Source organism: Melanerpes formicivorus, unplaced genomic scaffold (genome assembly GCF_026170545.1).
Source record: "Melanerpes formicivorus ecotype bairdi unplaced genomic scaffold, bMelFor1.0.p_v2 SCAF_5, whole genome shotgun sequence".
In the NCBI taxonomy this organism is placed as follows: Eukaryota; Metazoa; Chordata; class Aves; order Piciformes; family Picidae; genus Melanerpes; species Melanerpes formicivorus.
This window is the reverse complement of record NW_027142357.1, coordinates 22203707-22229518: the sequence shown is the minus strand read 5'-3', so window position 1 is coordinate 22229518 and position 25812 is coordinate 22203707. Positions and strand designations below refer to the sequence as shown.

Sequence of the window (25812 nt, the reverse complement as noted above, 5' to 3'; positions counted from 1 at the left end):
TCAGACTCTTTCTCTCCTTGGAAGGTATTACAGCAGTTACCAAGCTTTAACTTCACATAAGTGGGGAAAAAATCCTCAAATAGGAGGTTACAGTAGCATAGAAATAAGCCAAATTACTTCTGTTGTGATTCCTAATAAATGTTTACTTTATTCTGACTTCTTAAAATTTATTATCACATTTAGGCTGTGTACGAAGATTCAAATGCTGTCAAGTCAGTGTAGAAGATGGGAAAGGGAAAATCTGGTGGAATCTTAGGAAAACCTGCTATAAGATTGTTGAACACAACTGGTTTGAGACCTTCATTGTCTTCATGATTCTTCTCAGCAGCGGTGCTCTGGTAAATTCAGTGTGGAACTATTGTGTTTATTTTAAGCAGCAAGCATTTAGAATTACAGTTAATTGTATAGCTCCAGGTAACCTACTGGAATTTAATTTATAAATGTTCTAATGTCAACATACATCAAAAAGGATTTGGTATATGTTGTCAGAGTTTGCTCACAGGCTATGGAATAAGTCGTTTGGCAAGTTCAAAACATAGTGGTAATGGAAATAAATCAGTTGTATCAGACTGGTGTCTACATAACTTTGTTATTGATAGCAATAGCTTTGTCTTATACACATGTACAATAAACTACAGCTGAGCCAGGAGCTTACCAACAGCAACTTGAATTATCAAACTGAGATGTGAGGTGCCAATGTAATTCCATCAGGTGTTTTACCAGATTGATGTTAAATCAGGTACATTGAGTAAGTACTGAAATAAGTACTGGGTCAAAATACAGTGTACTTGCTACACTTGGGTCAGTGCACTGTGATTCATTGTCAGTGCAGATGTTTCATTTTGAAAATATTTTTTTAATCTCTGCTCAGGATTGCTTGATGGGTTAGTGTGTATAGTTTGTTTTCAATTATTCATTCCTCAAAAATTCTGTATCACAGCATCATTTTTTAATCCCTCATAAAATGTTGATATAAATGTGTAGGTACTGCAAAGGAAATCCACGTGTCAATACACCATTGCTATCAATGGAAACGAATTAAAATGCTATTTGGAGGCTGTTAGTACAGTAAGTTTTGTGGATCACTGTTCAGCTCAACTGAAAGGTGAATACTGTGTTCAGACCCAGCTTTATGAAAAGACTACAGTATGGCCTGAAAGCAGAAGCTGTGCTTGAGGGACAGATATGTACCTTATCATGATTTATCTTTCCAATTCAAATTCTGTCTTAGCTACTATATACCACACTGCAAATTGTGAGGACATTTAATTACATCCCAAAAATATTTTTCACAGGCATTTGAAGATATATACATAGAGCAACGTAAGACTATCAAGACCATGCTGGAATATGCTGACAAAGTATTTACGTATATCTTCATTCTGGAAATGCTTTTAAAATGGGTGGCTTATGGCTTTCAAACTTACTTCACTAATGCGTGGTGCTGGCTGGACTTCCTGATTGTTGATGTATGTATTCCTTTTCATGTCCTTTATGATAGGCTCAAAAACTCAGAATATTATGTTTTCAGGATAAACTTTCTGTTTTATTCAATAGAAACTCTATTTTAAAACTGTTGCTGCAGTATGTTTATAGGTCTGTTCAGAAAAGAAAAGATATTTAGATACACCTATTACTCTAAAAAATGTTTTATATATGAAGTTGTAATGCTTTATTGAAATGATGAATTATAGTGGTTTTTTCATGGTATAGAAAGGATGCTTTTCATCCTCTGCAGTTTTTACTTTATACAGAATTTAATTATTTCAAAGCAATTTCTTCAGAGGTTTCTAATATTCTGATTAATTACTCTAAGTGTCCTGTCACTTACTCTGTGTAATTTGAAAGGGAAATACTGCTAGGAGCTCTCAATTCCATTGTACTATTCAGTACCCTTGCACTTTTCACTGCATCACATGGGTGACCCTAAAGAGGTGCTTGAAGAACTGTAGATGAGCTCCCCTAGAAGGAGTTCTCAAATTATTTTCAAAAGGCTGCACAACCAAGGAGCAGATACACATTTTCTGAGGGAAGCCTAGTGAGAAGCTCATTGTAATTTCAAGTTTACATGCTCAAAAATTTATGCACCAGTACTGACTAATGTAAATGGAAGTCTACAGATCTTTAACCATAAAGCAGAGATTCGTTTCCCTTCCATCTTCAATAGCCTGACTACATCTGTCTGTGCTAATAGGGCATCTCTCAATTCACATGTGTAATTCCCATGAAATGCAAGGTAAGAAAGTGTCTTGAATCTCTTAGTCGCTGAATTCTACAGAAATTGCTATATATCTCCCTAAAACTACAATGATATGATAGACTATGAGATCTTGAATATACAAAGCTTATAAAACATTGTTATTTTAAAATCCATACCAGCATTGCAGATGCTAAGATTAAACATGATTACATACACACTTAGTATTCCATGATTGAGTCTGCACCCTTCTTAAAACTGATTAATTGGCTCGATCACCAGACGTGTAAATTACCATGACCATTAGAGCTTTATAGAGACACCATGGACAATACTTTACAATGCCATTATATGTTTACTGTATTTATAAACAAATATTTAATTCTTATTTGATAGTCTGTGGTTTAGTCACTTCTGTGAACTTTTCATGGCAACTTTAACCTGGTGATTTTTTTTTCATGGAAGAAATTAATCTCCTAAGCAAATTTTTTAATCGTTACTCAAAGGATTGAGATAATGAAGCAAAAACATTAATTTGGAAATGAAAGAATGGAAGGGAAGGATATTAAATGGAGGGAAATAGAAGATACGTTGTTTGTGGTTGCTTTTCTGTACTAGGGCCACTCCTTCCCAATAGTTTGCTATAAATACATTTCTAAGGATTGTTGATGAAAGATAATTGTATTATTTATTTTACAGCTGTTCTAGTTTATTTATTCATCTGCCTGCAGACCAGACCAGCATTATGCAATCCAGAACTGATGAAGTGGTTAAAGGAGTCGCAGGGAATGTAATGAAGTGTGGATATCCCTAACAGTGAAGCTTCTGCCATTGTCTAAGAAACAGTTGGTTATCAGTCTTGATTAGTCTGGTTAAATCTGAGCAGCACTGGTATCTCTGGCTATTGAATAAGATTTTTCTGGACACTAGAAAGTTACATTTGACCAAAGGCCAGGTCTGGATGTGTTTTTTAAGACCTTTCATGTTCTCATCAAGTTATGAAGATAAGATGGGAAGTCCTGACCTAAACTGGCCTTTCCAATTCACCCAGCTTCCAGGAGCTTTGGTTTTGCATGTGACTTCATTTTTCCTTAAAAACCACCAAGGGGTGACTGGTTTATGTGACTATAGAAAGCATTTGTATACCATTCTACCAACATGATTTCATCAACAGGTACCTAGAATATATTCTTATTCTACTTTGTCTGACTTTTAAGATCTTTCTTCATTATAGAGGGATTCCTGGAGAAAGAGGTCCAGCCTTGAATCTTCTTGAGAAGTTCAGGGCACATATCACTCCTACCATATGTATTGAAAGGATAAACAAGATGAATGAGCCATATTGCATTTCTGTTTTTGTGTAGGTCTCTTTGGTTAGCTTAACAGCTAATGCCTTGGGCTACTCAGAACTTGGTGCGATTAAATCCCTTAGGACACTAAGAGCTTTGAGACCTCTGAGAGCCTTGTCGCGATTTGAAGGGATGAGGGTAAGACAAAATGAAAGAATCTGAAATAATGCATGCATACACAGCAACAATGCATGCAGAATAATCAACAATGAATCCATGCAGAAACGCTACACTATCATCCTATATATTTTACATTTATCACTAGCATATAAGCAAAAGGCTTCATCTGCTTATATGAATTCATGTGTTACTGTACAAGTTTTTACACTTACTTAGGCTCTTTGGCCTTTCATCCTACTTCATGTTTTCCTAGAGGGCCAAAGGATTTCTCAGCTGCATGGATCTATGCAACATTACTACAAAACTGAATTTATCCTATACAAATAAATCCTCCTACTGTCAGAACAGTTTTTAAAATACACCTTACTTCCACATAAAACTGTGTGCACATATACACACACATATATGCACATTGCATAAAAGTTTAGACTATCAGGCTTGGTCCAGGAAATATCTTTTGATTTACTATTATGTAAATATTAGTTGGGAATTTCTGTTGCAATCTGTTTTTCTAATTAATTCCTATGTCAATAAATAAATTGGCAGTGTTAAAATACTTTGTCTCTTTCAGATTAAAACTATTGCATTATATTTAAGTATATCAAAGATGGAGCTGGTTTTATAATTTCTGTCTTAAACTCATTGCTTACTACCTTCCATAATGATTTTAATATGTTTATGATAATTCGTAGAGCACTAAGCAGCCTGAAAACATATCAGAAAAACTTTTGCTGACAGATTTGGATATGTCTGAGAAGTTATTGGCCCCTGTTGTTTGTTATGACTCTATCAGTTACAATAGCTGAGACACTGAGATGCCCAGCTGGGTGATTTCAGTCTACTCCAGTGTGACTTCTTTAGTGCACTGAAATGGATGAAGACCTTATGTATTCTGCTATGGCATGAAAGGTCTAGAAATATTTCTCATTGGGGTTGTAGTCAACAACTAGTGACAGGAAATATTTCTAGCTCTGGCCACAGGAAGATGCCTGACAAAATTTAAGTCAGAACAGAATTCTTGGATGTAATGAGACTGAAAGCTTGAGGGCAAACATTTTTCAGTTCATTAACTATCCCTTTATATATCTCAACAGTTATTCCTCATGGATGATATTATTACATTTAAGAAATCTAGGTATATTTGAAAGTAGACAAATTAATGTAACTTTAAATATCATCAGTGTATATACAATCAGTGTATTTGAAAAATATTCCCAAATTAGTGAAAAAAAGATGTTGCCATTTGTTATTTCAGTCAAACTTCTGCCTAACATCATTGAGTTTATGGATTTCTAATTTAATCTAATTCAGAATTAGTATTAAACTATTCAGTTTTTTAGGTCAAACTACTCCTTGTTGCCTTCCACAGCCATGTCATTGACAAAGCAGAGAGTACAGGTCTGTCAACATAAGACAGTGCTGTTGAAACACCGACAAGAGATTTATCCATTAGTCAGAGAATCCTCTGCCTGTCTAATAGATGATAAAATGCTATATAATTTTTGCTTATTGAGTTATAATAGAGTTTTTTATTATACTTTTGACTTTACCACTCTGTGCTTTTATAGAGTTATAGTGTAATTTTCATTGAAAGGTATCTCATTTGGTCCAGTTCCTAAGTTTGATATAACAACAATTTCATTGAAATCCTATAGGAGCTTAAGTATTGCCCAAAGCACACATCACTCCAGAAGTATTGTTTTGGCAGGAGTGGAGCCCTGAAATTAAAACATTTTTTAATAATTTTAATTTTACAAATTTTTTTTTCTATGTAACCTGTCAATTGTAGATATAAAAGTAATGGCAAAATATTCTACAGGCTTGAGGTACATGTTCATATTTTAAATAGAAACAAATACCATAGTGTGCTAGAGGATCTGTTGGATTAACTACATATAAACTAAATTAATTTTAAATAATGTAATATCTGATGTCCTACATTTTTACAACAAACTCTTCATTAGGTTCTAAGAATCTGATTCATTATTTTTGGCAAAATTGGCAGTAGTACTCTATGATTATTAAGTTTTATATTACATTTACAAATAGATTTTTAAAAAGAATTAACTAATTTGGAAGTTCCATCATTACATAAACCATTCTCATTCACAATGGACCTACTTTCTCCATAGTTTTATTTTCTATACTATTTCATTTTTATTCCAACATGTTTTTAATCACAATTCATTATCATACATGGACTATCATCATACATGAACTCATTTTCATTTTGGAATTAAGTCTTTTCTTTCTTCAGGTCTTACCTGCCACTTGTGACTTGCCTAAACACTATCAGATTTTCTGTGTTCATATACTCAGCAGGTTTCCTGGTTTGAACATGTCTGCTTTTCTGATTTTATATATAACCATCCAAATGAACATGCATACATCCCTGAGTTTTCTTTTATCTACAAGATGGATTAAAATTACTTGTTATAGGAAAGCTGTATTGTGTTTGATGCAGTCAGCCATTAGAAATATTATGGATGTGATTTTGCAGATGTATATGAAGTAAATATTCCAAAAAGCATTAGTAAATGCTGACTTTTCCTGTGTTGTTTTCAGTTTGTTTTACCTGTTTGTTCATAAAAGGTACTATTTGGTGTTTGCATGTCAGTAATGTAGAGTCTTCCACCTGGATTGTCTTCCTGTGTGACCTACTTTAGGTGATCCTTCTCTGGCAGGAGGGTTGAACCCAGTGATCTTTCAAGGTCCCTTCCAACTGCTAACATGCTGTGATTCTGTGCTAACATGTCAGCTATGTTGACATTTTCTTTCCTCTATACTACTTTTCTTACAGCTCAAAAAGTGTAACACAGATATTAGAATTAAGATAGAGTGTTACATTTAAGAAAGGCTGGTGAAGCATTTGTAAGATACTGGTGTGTCACACTGTATTCTTATGCTGTGTCTGTTTTTATTTGTACTCTAGGTAGTTGTGAACGCCCTCTTGGGAGCGATTCCATCCATTATGAATGTGCTTCTGGTTTGCCTTATATTCTGGCTGATCTTCAGTATCATGGGAGTAAATCTATTTGCTGGAAAATTTTACTACTGTGTTAACACTACAACTGATGAGAGGTTCGATATTAGCCAAATCAACAACTACAGTCAGTGTGAGGAGCTCATAAAAAACAATGAAACTGCCCGATGGAAGAATGTGAAGGTTAACTTTGATAATGTAGGCCTTGGTTATCTTTCCCTGCTTCAAGTAGTAAGTCACCACTGCTTGATTTTTATTTCTCTTTCTGTATCTGTTGTTTAATCGTAGCAGTAAAAAGTAATTTTTCATTGTTTCTTTAATTTAGAAACCTTGTCCTTTACTTCTTGGTTTGAAATTATAAAGTGTGGGATAAATTCATGACTCTACAGAAATAATACAAAGAGTAGAGTGTATGCTGACTATGAGGAAAAAAAACATAATTCAAACCTTATTTACCTTAGCTGCACTGAATTTATATCAAGTACATCTACTTTGCTCACACAAAAAATTGCTTTTATGTCAGATATTACTCATAAATGATAAAGGTTCTTAATAGAAACTGTGTCCTCTATGGTCAAATAATGGAATTTGCTTGTGATTCTTATATATATAAATAAAATACACAATAGAAGGCAAGAGTTGCCTATTAACATTTCACAGTGCTTGTGTTCATGATGAGTATTAAAGATGCTCTTAAGCAATGTTTTTTGACAAGCCGTTTTCCTGGAAAAGCATAAGATAAACACCAGTGTTCTGTTTGTAGGCTACATTTAAAGGATGGATGGATATCATGTATGCAGCTGTGGATTCTCGTAATGTAAGTATAGTCTCTTGACTCCATTTGTTTTGGCTCTATCAGTTCCAAGATTTAAAAATTTAATTTTAACATCTTTCAGAAATATACACTAAAAATTAGAGAGCAAGGGGTTACTACAGTTTTTCAGTGAAAGAAAATGGAAACCATGATACAGATGACCAAGAAAGCAGAGGAGTGGTCCTATGTTCTCTATGGTGCAGTTAGACCAAAATTCCTCAGTTCCAAGGCAGACTTAGCTGTTGCCATGAAATACCTTTTCCTCCTCTCATTATGTGCATTGGGGCATTATTTACACTTGGAAACAAAGGTAGACACATATCTTTAGAGATGATTTTTTATAACACGTCTTTTTTTTAAAAGTTGAGATTTTCACTGTGCTCATCAAGCCACTTGTCTCCTTTCTTGGGTGCACCATTCTTATTCCTAACTCTGCCTGTGGGTTTTCTTACCCTTTTGCCTTTCTCTTGGTGCAAGTTGTCCTCTAGTTCTGAGGAGACAATTGAATAAACTATACTAGTAAAGCTCCAGCTTTTTCAATATGACACTCACAGCAGGAGGTCCATTGTAGTCTTGCAAACATGCAAAGCCATACTGAGAAATTATGGCTACTCTAAGCATGGCTTGGATGTCTCTATTCCATAATCCAGGGCGGTTTCCTAAGTGCCTATAGCAGTGAAAGCTCCATAAACCCAAATCAGGGGCCTCCTGTGAGACACACCAAAACGTTTACAGCTTTATGAGCTGGTGTTGTGGTTTAGACTCAACCAACAAATTGAGTACCAAGCAGCCATTTGCTGCCTCCTCCCTCTCCCTTCCAGCCCTAGTGGGACTATGAAGGAGAATCAGGAGCAAAGTCACATGGGTTGAGATAAGGAGAGTTTATTAAGTCACCACAAAGATCAAAGACACAACAGTAGAAGAAATAATACTAATGAAGTAATATGTAAAATGTGATACCTATCCTGAGCTCAAAAACCCAAGTGCCAACTGCTGGCCAACTCTCTGCTAGTATAGTTGATGTGACATCAGTATGGTATCAAATATCCCATTGGCTGGTTCAGATGGCTACCCTGGGAGTGGCCCCTCCATCTTCTTGTGAAAATTAGCTCTATCCTAGCCAACCTCAGGACAAATGGTATTTCTGGTTACCTATAGACAGATGGTAGTATACTAGTTTAAAACAATTGTGTCTTTAGCATTTATTCTACACTCATATAGACCAGTGATGTTCTTTGACAATAGTGTAACTTCACAGATTGAAGACCAGTGGGATAGATATATGGAAACTTGACTATAAGAAGCAAATATGAGAGTGACTAAGCCCTAAATTCTGTCCAGCAGATAATTGATTCTGTGCTCACAGTTCAACTGAGGCTTAGTTTCTATGCCTTTTTTTTGCAGGTTTTGGATCAGCCTAAGTATGAAGATAACCTGTACATGTATCTTTACTTTGTCATCTTTATCATTTTTGGATCATTCTTTACCTTAAACCTTTTCATTGGTGTCATCATAGACAATTTCAACCAGCAGAAAAAAAAGATAAGTACTTCATCATTATTCTGAAAAGAAAGCTAAAAAAATGCTTATTTTTGGTCCACACACAATAACTTTACTCATAACTTATTATTTTTTCATTTTACAATAAATACATTAAAGTAATAAATCTTATCATTTGGCTTGATGGGAGCTTGATGAACAAGTAAAAACACATCTGTCCATGGCTAGTGAAATACCAATGTAATCTTTGCAAAGATGTGGAGTTGGGGCTGGAGACTATAATAGACTCAAAAAAAGGCTAACCACTGAAACAGCTAAATGTAGCTGTAAAACTCTTAGCTAAAATGCCTTCAAATCTTGATATTGGTGTTTCAGCTGCAGGGCTTAACTGAAGTACCTGGAAACACAAAGAGTTAATTGGAGTGGTGGAAATGCTATTGGATTCATGTCCTGATGGATTCATGTCCTGAAATTACATGAGATGGAGAGAAATAAGCTTTTTTCCCCCTACTCATTCCACATAGTAGTTCCAGCATCTCCTGCTTCAAGTCATGCCCCAGTGAAAGGAGAAGAGGAGGTTGTGAAATCTGCATACCTTCCAATTATCCTTTGATAGCATAGATGTCAGTTCTGAAATTTTGCCAAAATCTACTCTAGACAAAAAACTAGAGAAATGGATTGAAATATTTTATTAGTTTGTGCCTCTGAAGTAACTGATGGAATTAAGTAGAACAAAGAAAAAGCAGCTCTTCCTCCATCTTTCTCCTCCCCAGTAAAAGCAGAAGTCTACCACAAACAATGCAAGAGCCTCCCAAAAAAGCGACCAACCAAAAAACCCTAAACATAATCTTGATAAAAGGGGATTTTTATATCTGCCCTAAGTTTTTCAACAGATGAGAATGTGAATTAGAGTGATTATTACTGTTTGATACATGATTGTAACCAGATTTGTCTCTTTGGTTTACTTCGGAGGTCAAGACATCTTTATGACAGAGGAACAGAAGAAATACTATAATGCAATGAAAAAACTGGGATCAAAGAAACCACAAAAGCCTATACCTCGACCAGCAGTAAGAACAAAACTGCTTTCTGTTACTTTTTCATTTAAAAACCTGGATTGTTTCAGTTATGCCTTAGGCTGAATCAAGTTGTAATATGAATCAAGTGATATCACTGAATGAAGTGATATAAGAAAAGCCTTATTAATATGAAATCCAATTTTTTTCTCTTTTGTAGTCTGAATATGGAAGACTCTTCCCTGTCCTCTTTATCTCCTCATTTTCCCTCTACTGATGGCCATGACATCTTATGTGGCATTTTTAAAAAACACTGATTTGACTTGAACAATTAAATGTGACAGTGTATTTGTCAAAATATGCCAAATCCCTACAGCACAGGGCTTTTCATCCATCAAAGACTCTGAAACTGCACTGAAAAGGGCACTAGTTAATGTATCATTGCCGGAAAAAGGAGTCCTTTTGCCCCTCACACCACTCCTGCACGATCCATACAATGAGCAGGGCTACCCTAGCACTACAGAGCAGGGTTTGACTGGGATAGAAAGCAATTCCAGCTCTGCCGATCTGCTTTGGATTGTGGAACCTGCTTGGTGGCAGGTACACCCATCAGTAAATTCTCTATAGGTGAAAAATCAAAGATATTTTTTAAAAGTTATATTACTGGCATGAAGTTGAAGCTTGAGAACTTTTAAGTTTTCTGGCAAATGAATTGCTATTAACTCTCAGCCTGTTCACATCCACCTCCTGCTTAATTATTTTTCAAATTTTGACAAGCCAAGAATTCAGTTAGCAGTCCATGTTACAACAGGTTACAGTGAATTCAGTTTGGGGTGGCAAAGTCTCTCTTGCAACTTCAAAAGAATGCATATGTTTAAATAATCTCTTTAATGCTTATAAACACACTAGTCATGTTTCTTTTAATTTGTATTTACGTGTGCAAACTGGAAAATTTATACATAGGGAGGACTTCATGGAAGACATGAAATCCTGTTCATACTACATTTAAATATGTTGTAGTTATTTAAAAAAAAATTGGGTGCAATGCATATTGTAATTAATCTTATTTTCTCCTCCTCAGAACAAATTCCAAGGCATGGTCTTTGATTTTGTAACAAAACAAGCATTTGATATCAGTATCATGATACTTATCTGCCTTAATATGGTCACAATGATGGTAGAAACAGATGATCAGAGCGAAGACATGGAAAACATTCTATATTGGATTAACCTTGTGTTTATTGTACTTTTCACTGGAGAATGTGTCCTGAAATTGATTTCGCTTCGCCATTACTACTTCACTATAGGCTGGAATATTTTTGATTTTGTGGTTGTGATTCTCTCCATAGTAGGTAAGAACAATTCATTTTTATGAAATGGCAATCCAAAATCTGTGTGGGACTGTTGTTAGGCTGGCATGCAAGCACTGCAGACAGCAAGGTAAAACCCTCAGCCTTCTTTTTTTGTATCCTGGGAGTATTTTTCTCTAAGCTAGAGTGAGCAGCCAATCAGAGGTAAAGCAGATGTAATTATAAATACATGGGTCCACTAATCTTTGCTTTTCCTGGAGCAGAAAACTTGAAAGAACTTGAGTAAAAATTACATCATTTTAACCCCTCAGAACTCTTTAATATGCAAATTGGTTTTGCCATTTTTTTTTTATGGAAACAAAATGTAGTTATTTTTCTGCTTTGAGGCACATAATATAATGGTCAATTCTCCTACTCTTCAGTGACTTCTAAGAAGCCTTTTTATTAACAGTTTGCTTAGGTTTGGAATTGCTGTGTCATTAATAGTAATCTTGTGGTCACATTATTTCACGTGTGATTAAAAAGCTGCAGTTCACTTCAAACATACATGTTTTCTTTGAATACCATAACTAGATTGCATGGCAATTTAATACTAGTATAAATACGACCTGTCTTCTGGTTAACTGATATTAGTTAAACAGAAAACTAGTCTTCTGGTCTCAAGATTTGGTAGTCTACATATGCTAGTTATCACTCTGTCCTGATGTTGTGTATATGTATGTCTGTTTACATACATGGCTATACAACTCATATTTAGAAATGTCAGTGATGCAGTTATTCATTATCCTACAAATTATCTCAGAATTTCTGTTAGGATTTATGGGTTTCCAAAGCACACCAAACTGTAAAGGTTTCATTGATATATCTGAATGGCCACTTTCTAAAATCTGTTCAAATATCCTGTTAAAGTCCTGCAGTGTTTGTAAGATAAATCTTTAGCAGTGATTTTTAAATGTGGTAATATCATTTACTAATTTTACTTGTTTTTCAACAGGTATGTTCTTAGCTGAGATGATTGAGAAATACTTTGTGTCCCCCACACTATTCAGAGTTATCCGACTTGCCAGAATAGGTCGAATCCTGCGCCTCATTAAAGGCGCTAAGGGCATCCGCACTCTGCTTTTCGCCTTGATGATGTCTCTTCCTGCTTTGTTCAACATTGGGCTGCTGCTGTTCCTGGTCATGTTTATCTATGCGATTTTTGGCATGTCTAACTTTGCCTATGTTAAGAGGGAAGTTGGGATTGATGACATGTTCAACTTTGAAACTTTTGGCAACAGCATGATCTGCCTGTTCCAAATTACCACATCTGCTGGCTGGGATGGTTTGCTAGCCCCAATTCTTAACAGTGGGGAGCCAGACTGCGACCCCCATAAAGATCATCCGGGGAGCTCCGTGAAAGGTGACTGCGGCAACCCTTCAGTTGGGATTTTCTTCTTTGTCAGCTACATTATCATATCATTTCTGGTAGTGGTGAACATGTACATTGCTGTGATTTTGGAGAACTTCAGTGTTGCTACTGAAGAAAGTGCTGAGCCCTTGAGTGAGGATGACTTTGAGATGTTCTATGAAGTCTGGGAGAAGTTCGATCCTGATGCAACACAATTCATAGAGTTCAGTAAGTTGTCAGACTTTGCAGCTTCTTTAGATCCTCCTCTCCTTATAGCGAAACCAAATAAAGTCCAGCTTATTGCAATGGATCTGCCCATGGTAAGCGGTGACAGAATTCACTGCCTTGACATCTTGTTTGCTTTCACAAAGCGTGTTCTGGGGGAAAGTGGGGAGATGGATGCCCTCAGAATACAGATGGAAGATCGGTTCATGGCAGCTAATCCTTCCAAAGTCTCCTATGAACCAATTACAACCACACTGAAACGAAAACAGGAGGAGGTATCTGCTGTCATTATTCAGCGTGCTTACAGACGTCACCTTTTAAGGCAAAAAGTTAAAAAAGTTTCATGTATATTTAATCAGGATAAAGGTAAAGATGAGGATGATCTCCCCATGAAAGAAGATATAATTATGGATAAATTAAATGAGAACTCTACTCCAGAAAAAACAGATATGACCCCATCCACAACCTCCCCACCTTCTTATGACAGTGTAACAAAGCCAGACAAGGATAAGTATGAAAAAGACAAATCCGAAAAAGAAGATAAAGGTAAAGACAGCAGGGAAGGTAAAAAGTAACACATAATTCAGTTTGTAAGAAACTGTTTACAGCCTGAGAAAGTATGTGTTTGTGTCAACAGGACTCCTGTAGGAGGTATATGCCAAACTGACAGTTTTTACATATATAAATATATATATATAATTAAATATATATATAAAAGGTCAGTGCCTATATCAAGACAGTGACCCCTCGTCATCAAATTGCAACTCTGTAAAACAGGGTAACATCTTGACAGGAGGTTGTTGTTTTTATTACCAGCTGACACTGCTGAAGAGAATATAAAATGGCCAATCAGACTGTAGAGACCAGTTTAAAATAAAAAAGAACAAGGTGCAAACCTATGAATCTGTGTTTAACATGAAACACACAGTACAAAAAATATATCCACTGTTTGCATTTCAACAGCCACATTTGCCATATTTTTACAAAAATCAGTGTTGGTGAAACTTATCATTTTTTAATTCACAGGTTGTTTACTATTATATGTGACTATTTTTGTAAATGGGTTTTATGTTGGGGAAGGGGGTATGAGAACCAGGTGTTCTACTCTCGGATTCTCTATAATGTACAGACAGAAATGATTTGCATGAAGGCATGCTGCACTTGTAGTTCATGCATGGGAAAACATGACGTCGCACAAAGCAGCAGAGTCTGACTACTTCCATGTTTCAGGGTGGCTCTATATTTTGAGGTGCTTAACAACAGTATTCATTTAGTATCTCATCCAGACAAATTTTAATGTGCCTGTAAAGTCCCACAGAGTCTACAATAATAGATGTTTTATTTTTTCATATGTCATTTAACTGCAGTTGAATGAACTCTGCATAAAAAATTTACTGAGGGACAGAGAGTCCATTTTTAACTATTCTTCTGTAGAAGACAGCTTACCTGAACTTAGGAAATTAAATTTACCAAAATTCCACAAAACTAGGATTACAAAGTTGTTCTGCTTCACCCTGCAGTATCATTTAGCCATCTTTTGCTCTCAGCGAGGTTGACATTGTATGTGTGGATTACAAAATACCATCTATGTAAATAGTTATTTTATCCTGTGGTGCATGTTTGAGCAAACAAATAATGACCTGTGCACAATATTTATTGCATCAAATATGTACCACAATAAGTGTAGTTTGCAAGCTTTCAACAGACGATATGAAGTATTCTGTACCATTATAGATAGTTTGAAAGCTATCACTGATGCATGTTTATCTTGCCTTTGCTGCTGTAATTTTACTCTTTCCACTGTTAAAAGTCAAATATGGGAAGCCATATCTCAGTGGTTAAGTGAAACAAATTGTTCAACTGATCATCATTCTTTCATGACATCAAGCAATAGTTTGCAGCTACTTAACAGCTTCTTGCTTTGCATTATAAAATTTTAAGTGACAACTGTATGGTGTATAGTCAGACTGTACAGGCTATGTTGCAAATTGCTTAATCTGTTGAAGAATACATGGATAGAATTTTCTAAGAAAATATAAATATTGTATAAAATACCATTTTATTTTATTTTTCAGCGTTTTGTACATAAGAAATGAGAATTATCTTCAGGTTGATGTCAGTGTCACTTTTATTATTTTCTATCCATAGCACTTTTTAATTCAAGAACTTCACAAAATAAGAAACCAAGGAAAGAATGGGGTAGTTATAGGTTTCTGCTTTTTTATTAGTACTGTATTTTTGCACACATTTTAATGTGTAATAAGTTTGAAACTGAGTCCAAAATGCACTTGCTTCCAAATAGACATAACTTGTAATTGAAATGTGGTGGGGAAGATTTGTTTAAAATTCTAGCACTGCCTGCATCAGAAGTTTCAAGGTAGTCTTTTTATTCATGAGATCTTTACCAGTGTTTGTTTACATAGACTATTCTTGTTGATTCATGCTGCACTAGAACTGTTCTAATTATAATATGGGATCCACAATGGTTTTTTTTCCACAGGAATAAATAGAAAACTTGTATAATTGATCACATCAGGACATTTTTGTTTCTTACACAAAGCAAAAATTTGATGTTGACTCCTCCTTTTACAAAGATATTGACTTGTGTGTCAGTGAACTGCATGCAGGAAAATGCTATTACCATAAAGAACAGTAAACCACATTACAGTTGAGCCAAAAGAATAAAGACTTCATTTTTTATTGTATCTAATTGTTCTGTCTTTGTTTTCATCATAAAAAGCTCTTGAAAATAAAACATGAATATGTAAAATGTTAGAGAGTAATGATTAAAACTCATAATAACAGATTTGCACAGGAAAAAAAATGAAGCTATATTCTTTCAGAAAGATCTTTAATATGATTTTCACTTACACTGTTCAGGTTATTAATCCTATTTAAAACTTATATAGTAGAATAATGTTTACATGTACATGATGCTTAAACCCCTTTTTCATGTCAGGTATTCTGAGACAACTAGGAAAACAGATGTTACAGAAACTACCTAGCTATTACGTCTGCAAACCAGTATGGGTAATTTCAGCAACATTTTACAATTTAATTAAAGATTTGTAAGAAAAAGCTTGGTTTGTACATAATTAGTAAAATATTTATAATTTGTTATTTTGCTGTAAGACATGAGGGGTACAAGTCAGCAGAAATATTCCTGGAAGTTTTGGTAAAGCATCAAATTCTTTTTTGTTTTGTTTTGGTTGGTTGGTTGGTTTTTTAATCTAAGGGTGCTGAATGCAACTATAGTGTAAAAAATACTTACCATTTTAAACTTCCATAGTGTATTAAGAGACAGTGTTTCTCGCTGGCAGAGAGGCATCCCTGGCAAGTGATGCGTAATTGCCCATGGAAGGGCTAATACCAGAATGTAGAAGTTAGGTGTAGGACAAGCATTACAAGAACTAAGAAATTTTAATTCAGAGGAAAATAAAAATATTCCTCGTGTCAGTCTTGTCAATCACATCAACTCCATCACATACATGATGTGTAAATTATCTAATCTGTCTACACTGTACAGAATCCCTCATGAGATGCTTGGAAATATGTTAGAAAAGAGCCTGGTATAAAAGTATTTCTTTTTCCTTCTAGCAGGACTTCCTATACTTTGAGATACAAAGCAGTTTCACAAAAAAAAAAATGAAGGATAAGAAATTGTCATTATGCTTTCTTTTTGACTATGACATACAACTGTCTTCTCAGTGCATGAGATTTCATTTACATTGTAGCAAAGTCATCTGTAATCCAGTAAATCATGCTAAAATTGGCTATGAATAAAATAGCATTTATGCTACTGAAAGCAGCAGAGCCACATTTTTAGGAAACAATCACATTTGAGCACTATATCTAAAATTTTCTCTGATGGAAATGTGAAGTAATGCCTTGAAAGTAGGATACACTGAGCAAATCTCTAGAGACATTAAAAGTTGGGCTTGATGGGGCTCTGAGCAACCTGTGTAGTTGGGGATGCCCCTGCTTACTGCAAGGGAGTTGGACTAGATGACCTCTAGAGGTCCCTTCCAACACAGTGCATTTTATGGTAAATTAAAAGCAAAGGAAAACATGCACAAACCCTCCAATAATCATCACAGATGTGCAGACACAGAGCTCTGCAGATTATCAGGAAAATCAAATGAGCTCAATCACATACATGATGTGTAAATTCAAGCACTGGGTGTGGACCCAGAAGAAACACATCCCAACAGTGCAGTAGGATGGAGCGCTGCATTTCTTAGCTCTGCAGTTTTCACCACTAGTGGTCTGTTGAGATTGCTTACTCCAAGAATGAGTATTGCTATGCTAATGTAACAAGCTCTTAGACTACAGCGCTGCAACTGGATTTCTCACCTCTGCTTATGAAAAACCAGTTGTTAGAGTCTATGATACAAAGCAACGAACCTGAAATTCTGTAATTGAAGGGCCAAAGTTATGGGTGGCTGTTTGGTTTTGTGGAGGAAAATGTACTGCAAACCACAAATAAAAGATATTTGTATGAATTATTAGACCATTCAGAAAATAACCTGTATACATCTTGCAAGCATTTATACTTAACAGAAGACTAGTACAATAAAAAATAATTAAATGCTCAGATGCTGCACACTGACAAGCAGGTATGTTTTTGCTTGGCTTCCCCCCCGACACACACACACACACCCCTTTTATTTTTTTTTTTTTGTGTGTCATATCAGTAGATTTACTAAAAACACCTGCTAACACACTGAAAACCAGTTATGCACAGGCTTATTCCTCAGCAGTAATCTCCCGGCTTTTACCCATTGGGTTACCGCAAGACCCCACGCTCCCTTCTCCGGCCTTTCAGGCAGCGGGAGCCGCAGCGAGGTACGTGAGCCATGAGCGTTCAAGCAGCGCCCTCAGCCTGCCCCTTGCTGCTATTTGCGAAGCCGCACTGAGCGGTCCTTCAGCCCGGGCCCCGGCTCAGGGAGCCGAACGGCACGCAGCGGACGGGGGCGCCTCGGCTCTTCGCCGCAGCTCACACCGCCCAGCGCTGCGGGCCGGCCACCGGCTCCGCCGTTCTGCTCCACAGCGCCGCTCCCCGGCCGCGCCGTGCGCTTCGGCCAGCGCCGCCCCATCCTCGGCTCGGACGGCACCGCAGAGCGGTGCGGCATGGAGTGGCCGCTGGCGGTTGGCAGTTGGGCGGCCGAGTAGCGAGTGCCCACTCCGAGCCCAGAGGCTATCGGGTGCCCTGGGGCCCGCCCGTGTCTGCAGCTGCCAGGGACAGGTAAGGGGAGCGCGAGGAAAGGCCGGACTGGCGGCAGGCGGCGAGGGTGTGGCGTGCGAGGCGTGCCGCCGGCAGGCCGAAGGCTGCTGGTTCTCCGAGGCACACAGCGAGCTCCGGGCGGGAAGTGGGGGTCGAACAGGCCGATAAGGACGCGCGGCGGCCTCGGCTTATCGGCTGGCGGAGGTAGCGAGTGACGGCTCCAGCCCAGGGGCTGGCGAGAGCGGCTCCGGCCCGGCGGCAGGTGAGCGCGGCGCGGAGGAGGCAGCGGCCTTCGTGAGCCGTGTGGTGACGCTCAGCCCCAGGGCTCGGCAAGCGTCGCTTGTGGGCTCGGGGTTGGCGGCGCAGGGCAGGACGCCAGGCGCGCCCGTTACTTGCGTTATTCGTACATGCCAGGGTAGTGGCAGGATGAGCTGAAATAACAGTTTTCCAGGTGAAGACCCTGGGTGTTTCTAACCGTAGAGGAGGTTGTGGAGGAAAGGTGCCCCCCGTTGTAAGCCCAGGAGCTTGGGGGTTTCTTAGTGAGGAAGAGAGCAAACTCCCTTGGTACCCAGGTTCGTGAGTTGCCTGGAGAGAGCAACTGTCTGCAAATCAAGATCTACTGGGTCCTTGCCTATGAAACTGGCTGACCTTCCAGGTGTTTCTGACGCTTGAGGTGTTAACAGGGGTGAGGTGCGACAGCTTGCGGCACCTCTTTAGGCCGACATGGCTTTTAGCTGTCGCTAGATGCTGCCGGTGCCCCAGCGCCTTTTCTCCCTGCGGTACCGAGCGGCTCAGAGCCCCTTGGTGGAAGTGGGTGTGGGGAATTGGAGTGCTGGCGTGTGGATGGGGGTCCGAGCCTGCCTGCCTTGCAGGTGGTGGCAGAGCAGTGTAAGGGCAGCTGGTGATAGAAAATACAGCCATAGCCATCCACTGGGATAGGGGAATAAATGTGAAACATCTCAGGGGCTTTCTCTTTACTCTGTGGTTCTGGATAAACTTTGTGCTGCTGCAAGACTGTGCTAGTCCTGTGCAAGAAGGTAGGTTCTAAATCTGCTTAGTGCAGCAAACTCTGGAGCAACACATATCCCTAGTTCTTTCTTTGCCTGAAACACCTTTTAGTCTAAGTAGGCAAAAAAGACAAACTGTTGGGTAGGGGCAGTGACTGACACAGACGAGTAGAGCCAAAGATTGAACAGATTGCTTCAGGATGAAAGATGCATCCAGTTTCCCGTGTTCTTTCAGTCAAATGAGTTAATTGTACTCGCCTGAGTGTTCTGAATGAGGATGTAGACTCATTAAAATGATTAAGTTGGAAAAGAACTTTGACATCATTGAGTCCAGCCATAACCCAACTACCATGACCACTAAACCACATCTACACACTTCGTGAACACCTCTAGGGGTGGTGATTCCACCACCTCCCTGGGCAGCCTGTTCCAATGCCTCACCACTCTCAGTAAAGATTTTTTCCCTAAAATCCAATCTAAACCTCCCCTGACACAACTTAAACCTATTTCCTCGCTTTCTATTGCTAGTTACATGGGAGAAGAGACCAACACCAGCCTCACTACAACCTTGTTTCAGGTAGTTATAGAAAGCAATAAGATCTCCCCTCTGCCTTCTCCAGACTAAATGACCCCATCTCCCTCAGGCACTCCTTGTATGACATGCCCTCCAAACCCCTCACCCGCCTTGTTTCTCTTCTGCTGTCACATTCCAGGACCTCAGAATTGAACACAGTACTCAAGCTGTGATCTCACCAGGGCAGAGTACAGAGGCACAATCACTTCCCTACTCCTGCTGGACGCATACTGGCCAGGATGATGTTGGTCTTCTTGACCACACTGCTGGCTCATGTTCAGCTGGTGATCCACCAGCACTCCCAGATCCTTTTCCACCAGACTGCTTTCCAGCCACTCTTCCCTGTAGCATTGCTTGGAGTTGTGACCAAAGCGTGGGACCTGGCACTTGGTTTTGTTAAACCTCATTGTGTCAACTTCAGCCAATAAATTTAACCTGCCCTGATCTCTCTGCAGGGCATTCCTGCCCTTGAGCAGATCAACACTCCCACTCAATTTAGTATTGTCTATAAACTTGCTGAGGATGTCCTTGATCCACTCATCCAAATAATTAATAAAGCTGTTAAACATAACTGGTCTTAGTGCCAAGCTGTGGGGGACAGCGCTTGTGACTGGCCGCCCGCTGTATTTAACTCTGTTTATCACAACTCTTCAGGCCCAGCCATCCAAACAGTTTTTAATCCAGCAAAGAGTCCACCTGTCTGTGCCATGAGCTGCAAGTTCCTTGAGGAGAATGCTGTGGGAGACAGCATCAAAGGCTTTGCTAAAGTCCAGGTAGACAACATCCATGACCTTTCCCTCATCCACTAGGCAGGTCACCTGGTAACAGGAGATGAGGTTGGTCAAGCAGAACCTGTGTTTCATGAATCCATGCTGACTGGGCCTGATCCTGGAGCTGGTCCTGCACTTGACATGTGAGTACACCCAAGATGAACCGCTCCATAATATTCCCTGGTACAGAGGTCAGGCTGCCAGGCCTGTAGTTCCCCAGATCCTTCTATTGGCTTTTTCTGTAGATGGGTGTCATATTGGTAAGTTCCAGTCATCTGGCACCTCCCCTGTTAATGAGAGAGCAGCTTGGCAAACTCCTTCATGAGCTCCCTCAGCATCAGCCCCACAGACTTGTGAGTTTCCAGGTGTCATATCAGGTTGTTAAACTGCTTCCACCTCAATTATGGGGAGTTGATGCTGCTCTCCATCCCTATCAGGAGGCTGAATACCCTGAGGATAGTGGGCCTGACTATTAAAGACCAAGGCAAACAAAGCATTAAGTACTTCAGTCTTTTCCTTAGCCTTGGTAGCAATGTTCCCCCCTGCATGCAATAAAGGGCAGACATTTTCCTTGGCTGCCTTTTTGTTGTTAAAGTACTTGTAAAAACCTTTTTTTGTTACCACTCGGCAGCCAGGTTGAGTGCTAGCTGGGCTTTTCCCTTTCTGATGTTATTTCTGCATGACCTAATTAGAACCCTGCACTCTTCTTGAGTTGCTTGCCCCTCTTTCCCAAGGTGGTAAACTCTCCTTTTTTTTTTCCTGAGCCCCTGCCCCTGTTCAGCCAGGACAATCAGCTTCCCTGACAGTTTGTTTTAGAACACATGGGGACAGCCTGCCCCTGCACCTCTTCTTGAAGAATGTCCAACCTTCCTGGATCCCTTTGCCTTTCAGAACTGTCTCCCAAGGGACGCTTTTAACCAGTGTCCTGAACAGACTGAAATCTGCCCTCCAGAAGACAATGGTAGTGGTTTTACTGACCCTGCTCCTTACTTCAACAAGAATCAAGAATTCTGTCATTTCATGATCACTAAGTGCAAGACATCCTCCAATCACCACGTCATCCGCCATGTATTTTACTGGGGCAATTTGTTTTACTGAGGGATTTCTTAACTAAACTCCACCATAAATGATTTTTCACCCACGTTTGTTGTCTTTTTTTCTTCCTTGTGCAAACTGGAGGATGGATTATTTTTTTTTTTTTACATAGTGTGGAAAAAGTAAAGCTGTGAAAAGTTTGTAGATTTTGGTATACTCTGGGAAGTGGTAAAGTATATAAAGACATAAAAGCAAAGATGCTGGAGTGGAGTCATCCTAGGTGACTCCAGGATGTCTTCTGTGCTGTTTAGCCTTGTCAGAGTAAGCTATTGCAATCTCTCAAACACCATTTCTTAAAATTTACTATAAGGAAGGATCTCTGTATGCCTGTTCTTATCTCTGGCTTTTGGTTTAATACATTATTTTTGTGTTTATTGTATGAAGTATGGTTCAGGCCAGCCCAGCAATATACCTCCCTAGTCTGCGGTGAGTCACTAAAAATCTCATATTTGTTTAAGATCGAAAATGCAATCAAGAGGAGGAGTATCAGAGAACTCAGAGGGATTGTTTTTATTTATCTTCATTTGTGACTAAGCATTCTTTATTTTAAAATGTTCTTAGACATCTCAGAGGGAGATCTCTAGATCTATCGAGCTTTTATCATGAAATAAGCAGAACTTTCCGCAGTATGAGGAGTAAGTTTAGTTGAACCTAGAGAAATCTGTTTGTAATTTGAGTTAGGTAGTCTCAGATTTCTGTAATATGAAGCACTTCAATGTAGGCTGACTTCCCCACTTTGTGGGGACCCTTAGTTGTGAGAGGTGTTTGCAGTGTTTGATGTTGCCTTGCTGTGAATGTATCATTGTTACATATTTTGTTCCATACTGTTTAGATTTTGGATTCTACTACGTCATTCTCATGACAATTGAAAATTATATTCTGCCTTTATGATTGCATAGCAACAGTCGGGGGATCTGCAGGGGGTAGTGGTGTTGCAGAAATAAGCAATAAGCCACTGCTGGCGGTTGTAATTGTTAAAATGCATCTACTATTGTAAATTGTGGTACTTTGGTAACAAATGGCGTTGTTGAGAGGCTGCAGATCAGAATACAGCCTCGTTTGGTGTTTGTCTTCTACAGCAGTAGAAGCAGCAGCTTGCTTTAACCACAGACAGATGTTACAGCACTGATGTAATACATTGATCTATTTGTTCAGCCTGGAGAGGGGGGTGAATGGGGCTGAACAGTGCTTTGGTTTCTTTTCCAAACAGCTAAATATAAGTAGGGAAGTCTTCTACAGGTGGTTGATTTTGACTAATTTAGAGAAACAGTGAGCCAGAGGACAAAGATGAGTCAGAAATGCAGAGCATCTCTATTACTGAAATGACTTGTGAAATAGATGCAGTGTTCACAGCATCAAAGGACTGATACACACAGATAAAATGATCTAGAAGATTAAATGTATTCCTGTGTTTGTTACTATTTGTAGTATGTGTTGTTCTATTAGTTCTTACTTCACAGCCCTCTTCCCTCACCAGTCACCTCGGAGGAAAAGACGTTTGCATTTTTGTGAATTCTAAACGCTCATCAAATGATAGATGCCACACTGTTCTGAAAGCACTTCCGCTCTCCACTGGGAGAGCTTTCTGTTACTCAGAATATTCTCAGTTACTTGATGATGTGTTGAAGCATTTCACAAGACCTGTGTGGTTCTGTGCCAGGGTGTGCAGGCAGTCTTGGTCAAAAAAGGGACTTAGCATGGTTAAATTGCAGGTAGCTTGCTCTATTCTGTGTTCTGGGGATGGGGGGTGAAGTGAAGAGTTAATCAAAGCTGATTGGTTTCAGTGTTACTGTGTTGTGTATAATGTACTGTCTGATAAGCAAGTGTTGTTAGAACAGATTAAAAAAGTATGTATCTAAGAACAGATATAAAAGCATTTATTCCCTAATTAACAGTTATGCAAAGCCATCTGGAACCATGAAGCAGTCTGCAGATAAGACTTGCATTGAGTTTCCAAGGTTTCTTTTTTAGTTTACCATAATCTTAAGTAGTTACAATATTAAAAGAAAAATGTATTTCAAATATATATTGAGACTGCTTTGATATGCAAAATCGATTTATGCAGACACTGTGTTGCAGAATGGTTTTTCTCTAGGTTTCTTTCCAAGTTTATTGTTGTGTTAAAAAACAGCATATGGCCTAGAGGTCACACAATTTTTATAGCATTTCTATCTAATACTCTTCATAGGGCATTCTTGAGGCATTCTGTATTATAAACATATTTGACAGGAAAATAAATATATGGAGGTGGAGTACTCGAAAGGGTACATTTGGTAGTATGAATTCCATGTTATTGCATGGATCAATGTGTTGCGGGCTTTTTATTCACGCTTCTTGGAACTGTTTATGTTCCAGTGGGAATTTTTGAGTCTCTTTTTTTCACTTTACTTTGAAGTGCCAACAGCCTTCTCAAAAGGCGCGACATTCTGTTTTAGCAATCAAATGTTAATTTTTGTTACCCGGTAAGAACGCAGCTACAAAGGGCAAATTGCATGTATAACTAACCTTGAAATACTGCTTTAAACAATTGTATTATAAATCTTGCTTTGTACAGTCTGGCTTATACAATATTTTGTGTATGTGTGTGTGTGTGTATGCTTCTCAAGTGCTTTAAGTCTTTTTTCAGATCTGTTTGTTGTCCTCTGCCCAGATGGACTGAGCGATGTAAGTCATTAGTGCACAACTTAGTATGATGGATACCTGGAAAAGACATATATACAAGTTGCTGTTCTTGCATTGTATATAGTACACTAATTTGCTTACCCTATCTTGTGTAAACATTTTGTAGATATATGAGTAAATTTTAGGGAAAATTTGCAAAGTATTTGTGGAAGCAGAGTTTGGAGCTAAGATTTGAGGAAGCGTTTTGTTTTCAGTTTGAAAATAACCAATCATTTTTGATTAAAAATCCCTGGGGTACTGGTAAATTCCCAGCAGATGTTTCTGTTGTAGCCTTGCAATGTCATGACTGTTTGTTGGGCTTTTTTTATAGTCCCCATGGCAACAAGGATTTTTGATCTGCAAAGCAGAATACTGCATGTGGTTTGAGGAGGTAGAATCTTCTTTACTACAGAAGACATTTTGATCCATGAAAACTGATCAGGCACCCTGCTGTACCCCCTTCCCATCCCTTCTCTTAATAATCTGTGTTTTGCCTGTAAGATTACATGTAAATGTGAATTCCTATTTGGCAAGAATACAGTTACCTATTCTAAGTTTTGACGTAGCATAAGAGTGTAAAATTTGTAGAGGCTTCCTGTAGTGATAGCATGAAAAACTTCATCCTCCAGGTGGAGTCTTGACAAACAGGAAGGTATCATATATGCATATATATTTGTATGTGTGTATATTTGTGAACATTGTATATGCATCTGAAAAGTCATGAGAGTTAAAGTTGCTCAAGATTTGTACTGGCTTCTGCTAATGTTTACTTTGATTTGGACTTGTTTGCAAGATGTATTTGTAACATACTTTTTAAAGGGACTCAGACATTTTAAATAAAGAATCTCAAAATGCATTAACTCACTCACAAACTAAAATCTGTTAAGTGGCAATAATTGTGTCATTTTGTGTGTCTATCCCTCACCTTCTGAGATGAATACGTGAGTAATACAGAATGTTTGGGATGTATCCTGAACCAAGGAATTATAGGAGAAGCCTTGACAGTGTAACTGCTTAGGGAATAGGCAAAAATTTTTTCTACATTTCTGTGTTGTTAGTGTTTTCCTTGTTGAACACTCATTCCAAAAAAAGACACAGATTCAGATTTGTTAAGTTTCTTCCACACCCCCATTAGTTTAGTTTGGTGATTTTGTTTTGCTTTTTTTTCATATGTGTGTACTTTAGTGTTTTGTTTTTTTTTTTTAACTGGTAAAAAAAATAAATATATAATTACTGAAACAAATAGCACTGATAAACTAGGCAATTGTTGTTTCTTTTGGAAAATCTTTGTGTGGTACATCTAAGAAAGATAGGAGATCTGAAAGGTAATTTAGACCTGTGTTAAAAACAAATCTGGAAAGTCTGCTGCTAGTGGCCTGCTGGTCTTCATACAGGCTGGCCTGGGAGACCTCCATCTCCCCCTGCCACTGTCACCACACACACATACATGTAGGATTATTATGAAAACAAAAAATACTGCATTAATCTGTGAAACACATGCACTGTTCTGCTGGAGACTTGTTATACAGGAGTAGGGCATCCTAGTATTTAGGTACTAACTTAATAGTTGGTACTAG

The 25812-nt window shown here is 38.3% G+C and overlaps 2 protein-coding genes across 12 annotated transcripts in view; both read left to right on the top strand.

The window, feature by feature from the left end:
* LOC137441342 (sodium channel protein type 2 subunit alpha) overlaps positions 1-15609 on the top strand; it is a 79740-nt gene extending 64131 nt beyond the window's left edge. For 8 of the 10 annotated variants that reach the window (XM_068138725.1, XM_068138726.1, XM_068138727.1 and 5 more), the window contains 9 exons: positions 184-338; positions 1296-1469; positions 3562-3684; positions 6599-6880; positions 7413-7466; positions 8868-9005; positions 9929-10033; positions 11061-11331; positions 12284-15609. In XM_068138725.1, the coding sequence (XP_067994826.1) occupies positions 184-338; positions 1296-1469; positions 3562-3684; positions 6599-6880; positions 7413-7466; positions 8868-9005; positions 9929-10033; positions 11061-11331; positions 12284-13479 (2498 nt within the window). In that variant the 3' untranslated portion in view covers positions 13480-15609. The remainder of the gene's footprint in view (positions 1-183; positions 339-1295; positions 1470-3561; positions 3685-6598; positions 6881-7412; positions 7467-8867; positions 9006-9928; positions 10034-11060; positions 11332-12283) is intronic. The other 2 variants (XM_068138732.1, XM_068138731.1) reach the window with 1 other exon arrangement.
* Positions 15610-18006: 2397 nt separating this feature from the next.
* CSRNP3 (cysteine and serine rich nuclear protein 3) overlaps positions 18007-25812 on the top strand; it is a 107856-nt gene continuing 100050 nt past the window's right edge. The window contains exon 1 of one of the 2 annotated variants that reach the window (XM_068138716.1): positions 18007-18149. The gene's annotated coding sequence lies outside the window, so the exon portion shown is untranslated. Of the gene's footprint in view, positions 18150-20536; positions 20623-25812 lie in introns of those variants that run through there. The other variant, XM_068138718.1, reaches the window with a different exon arrangement.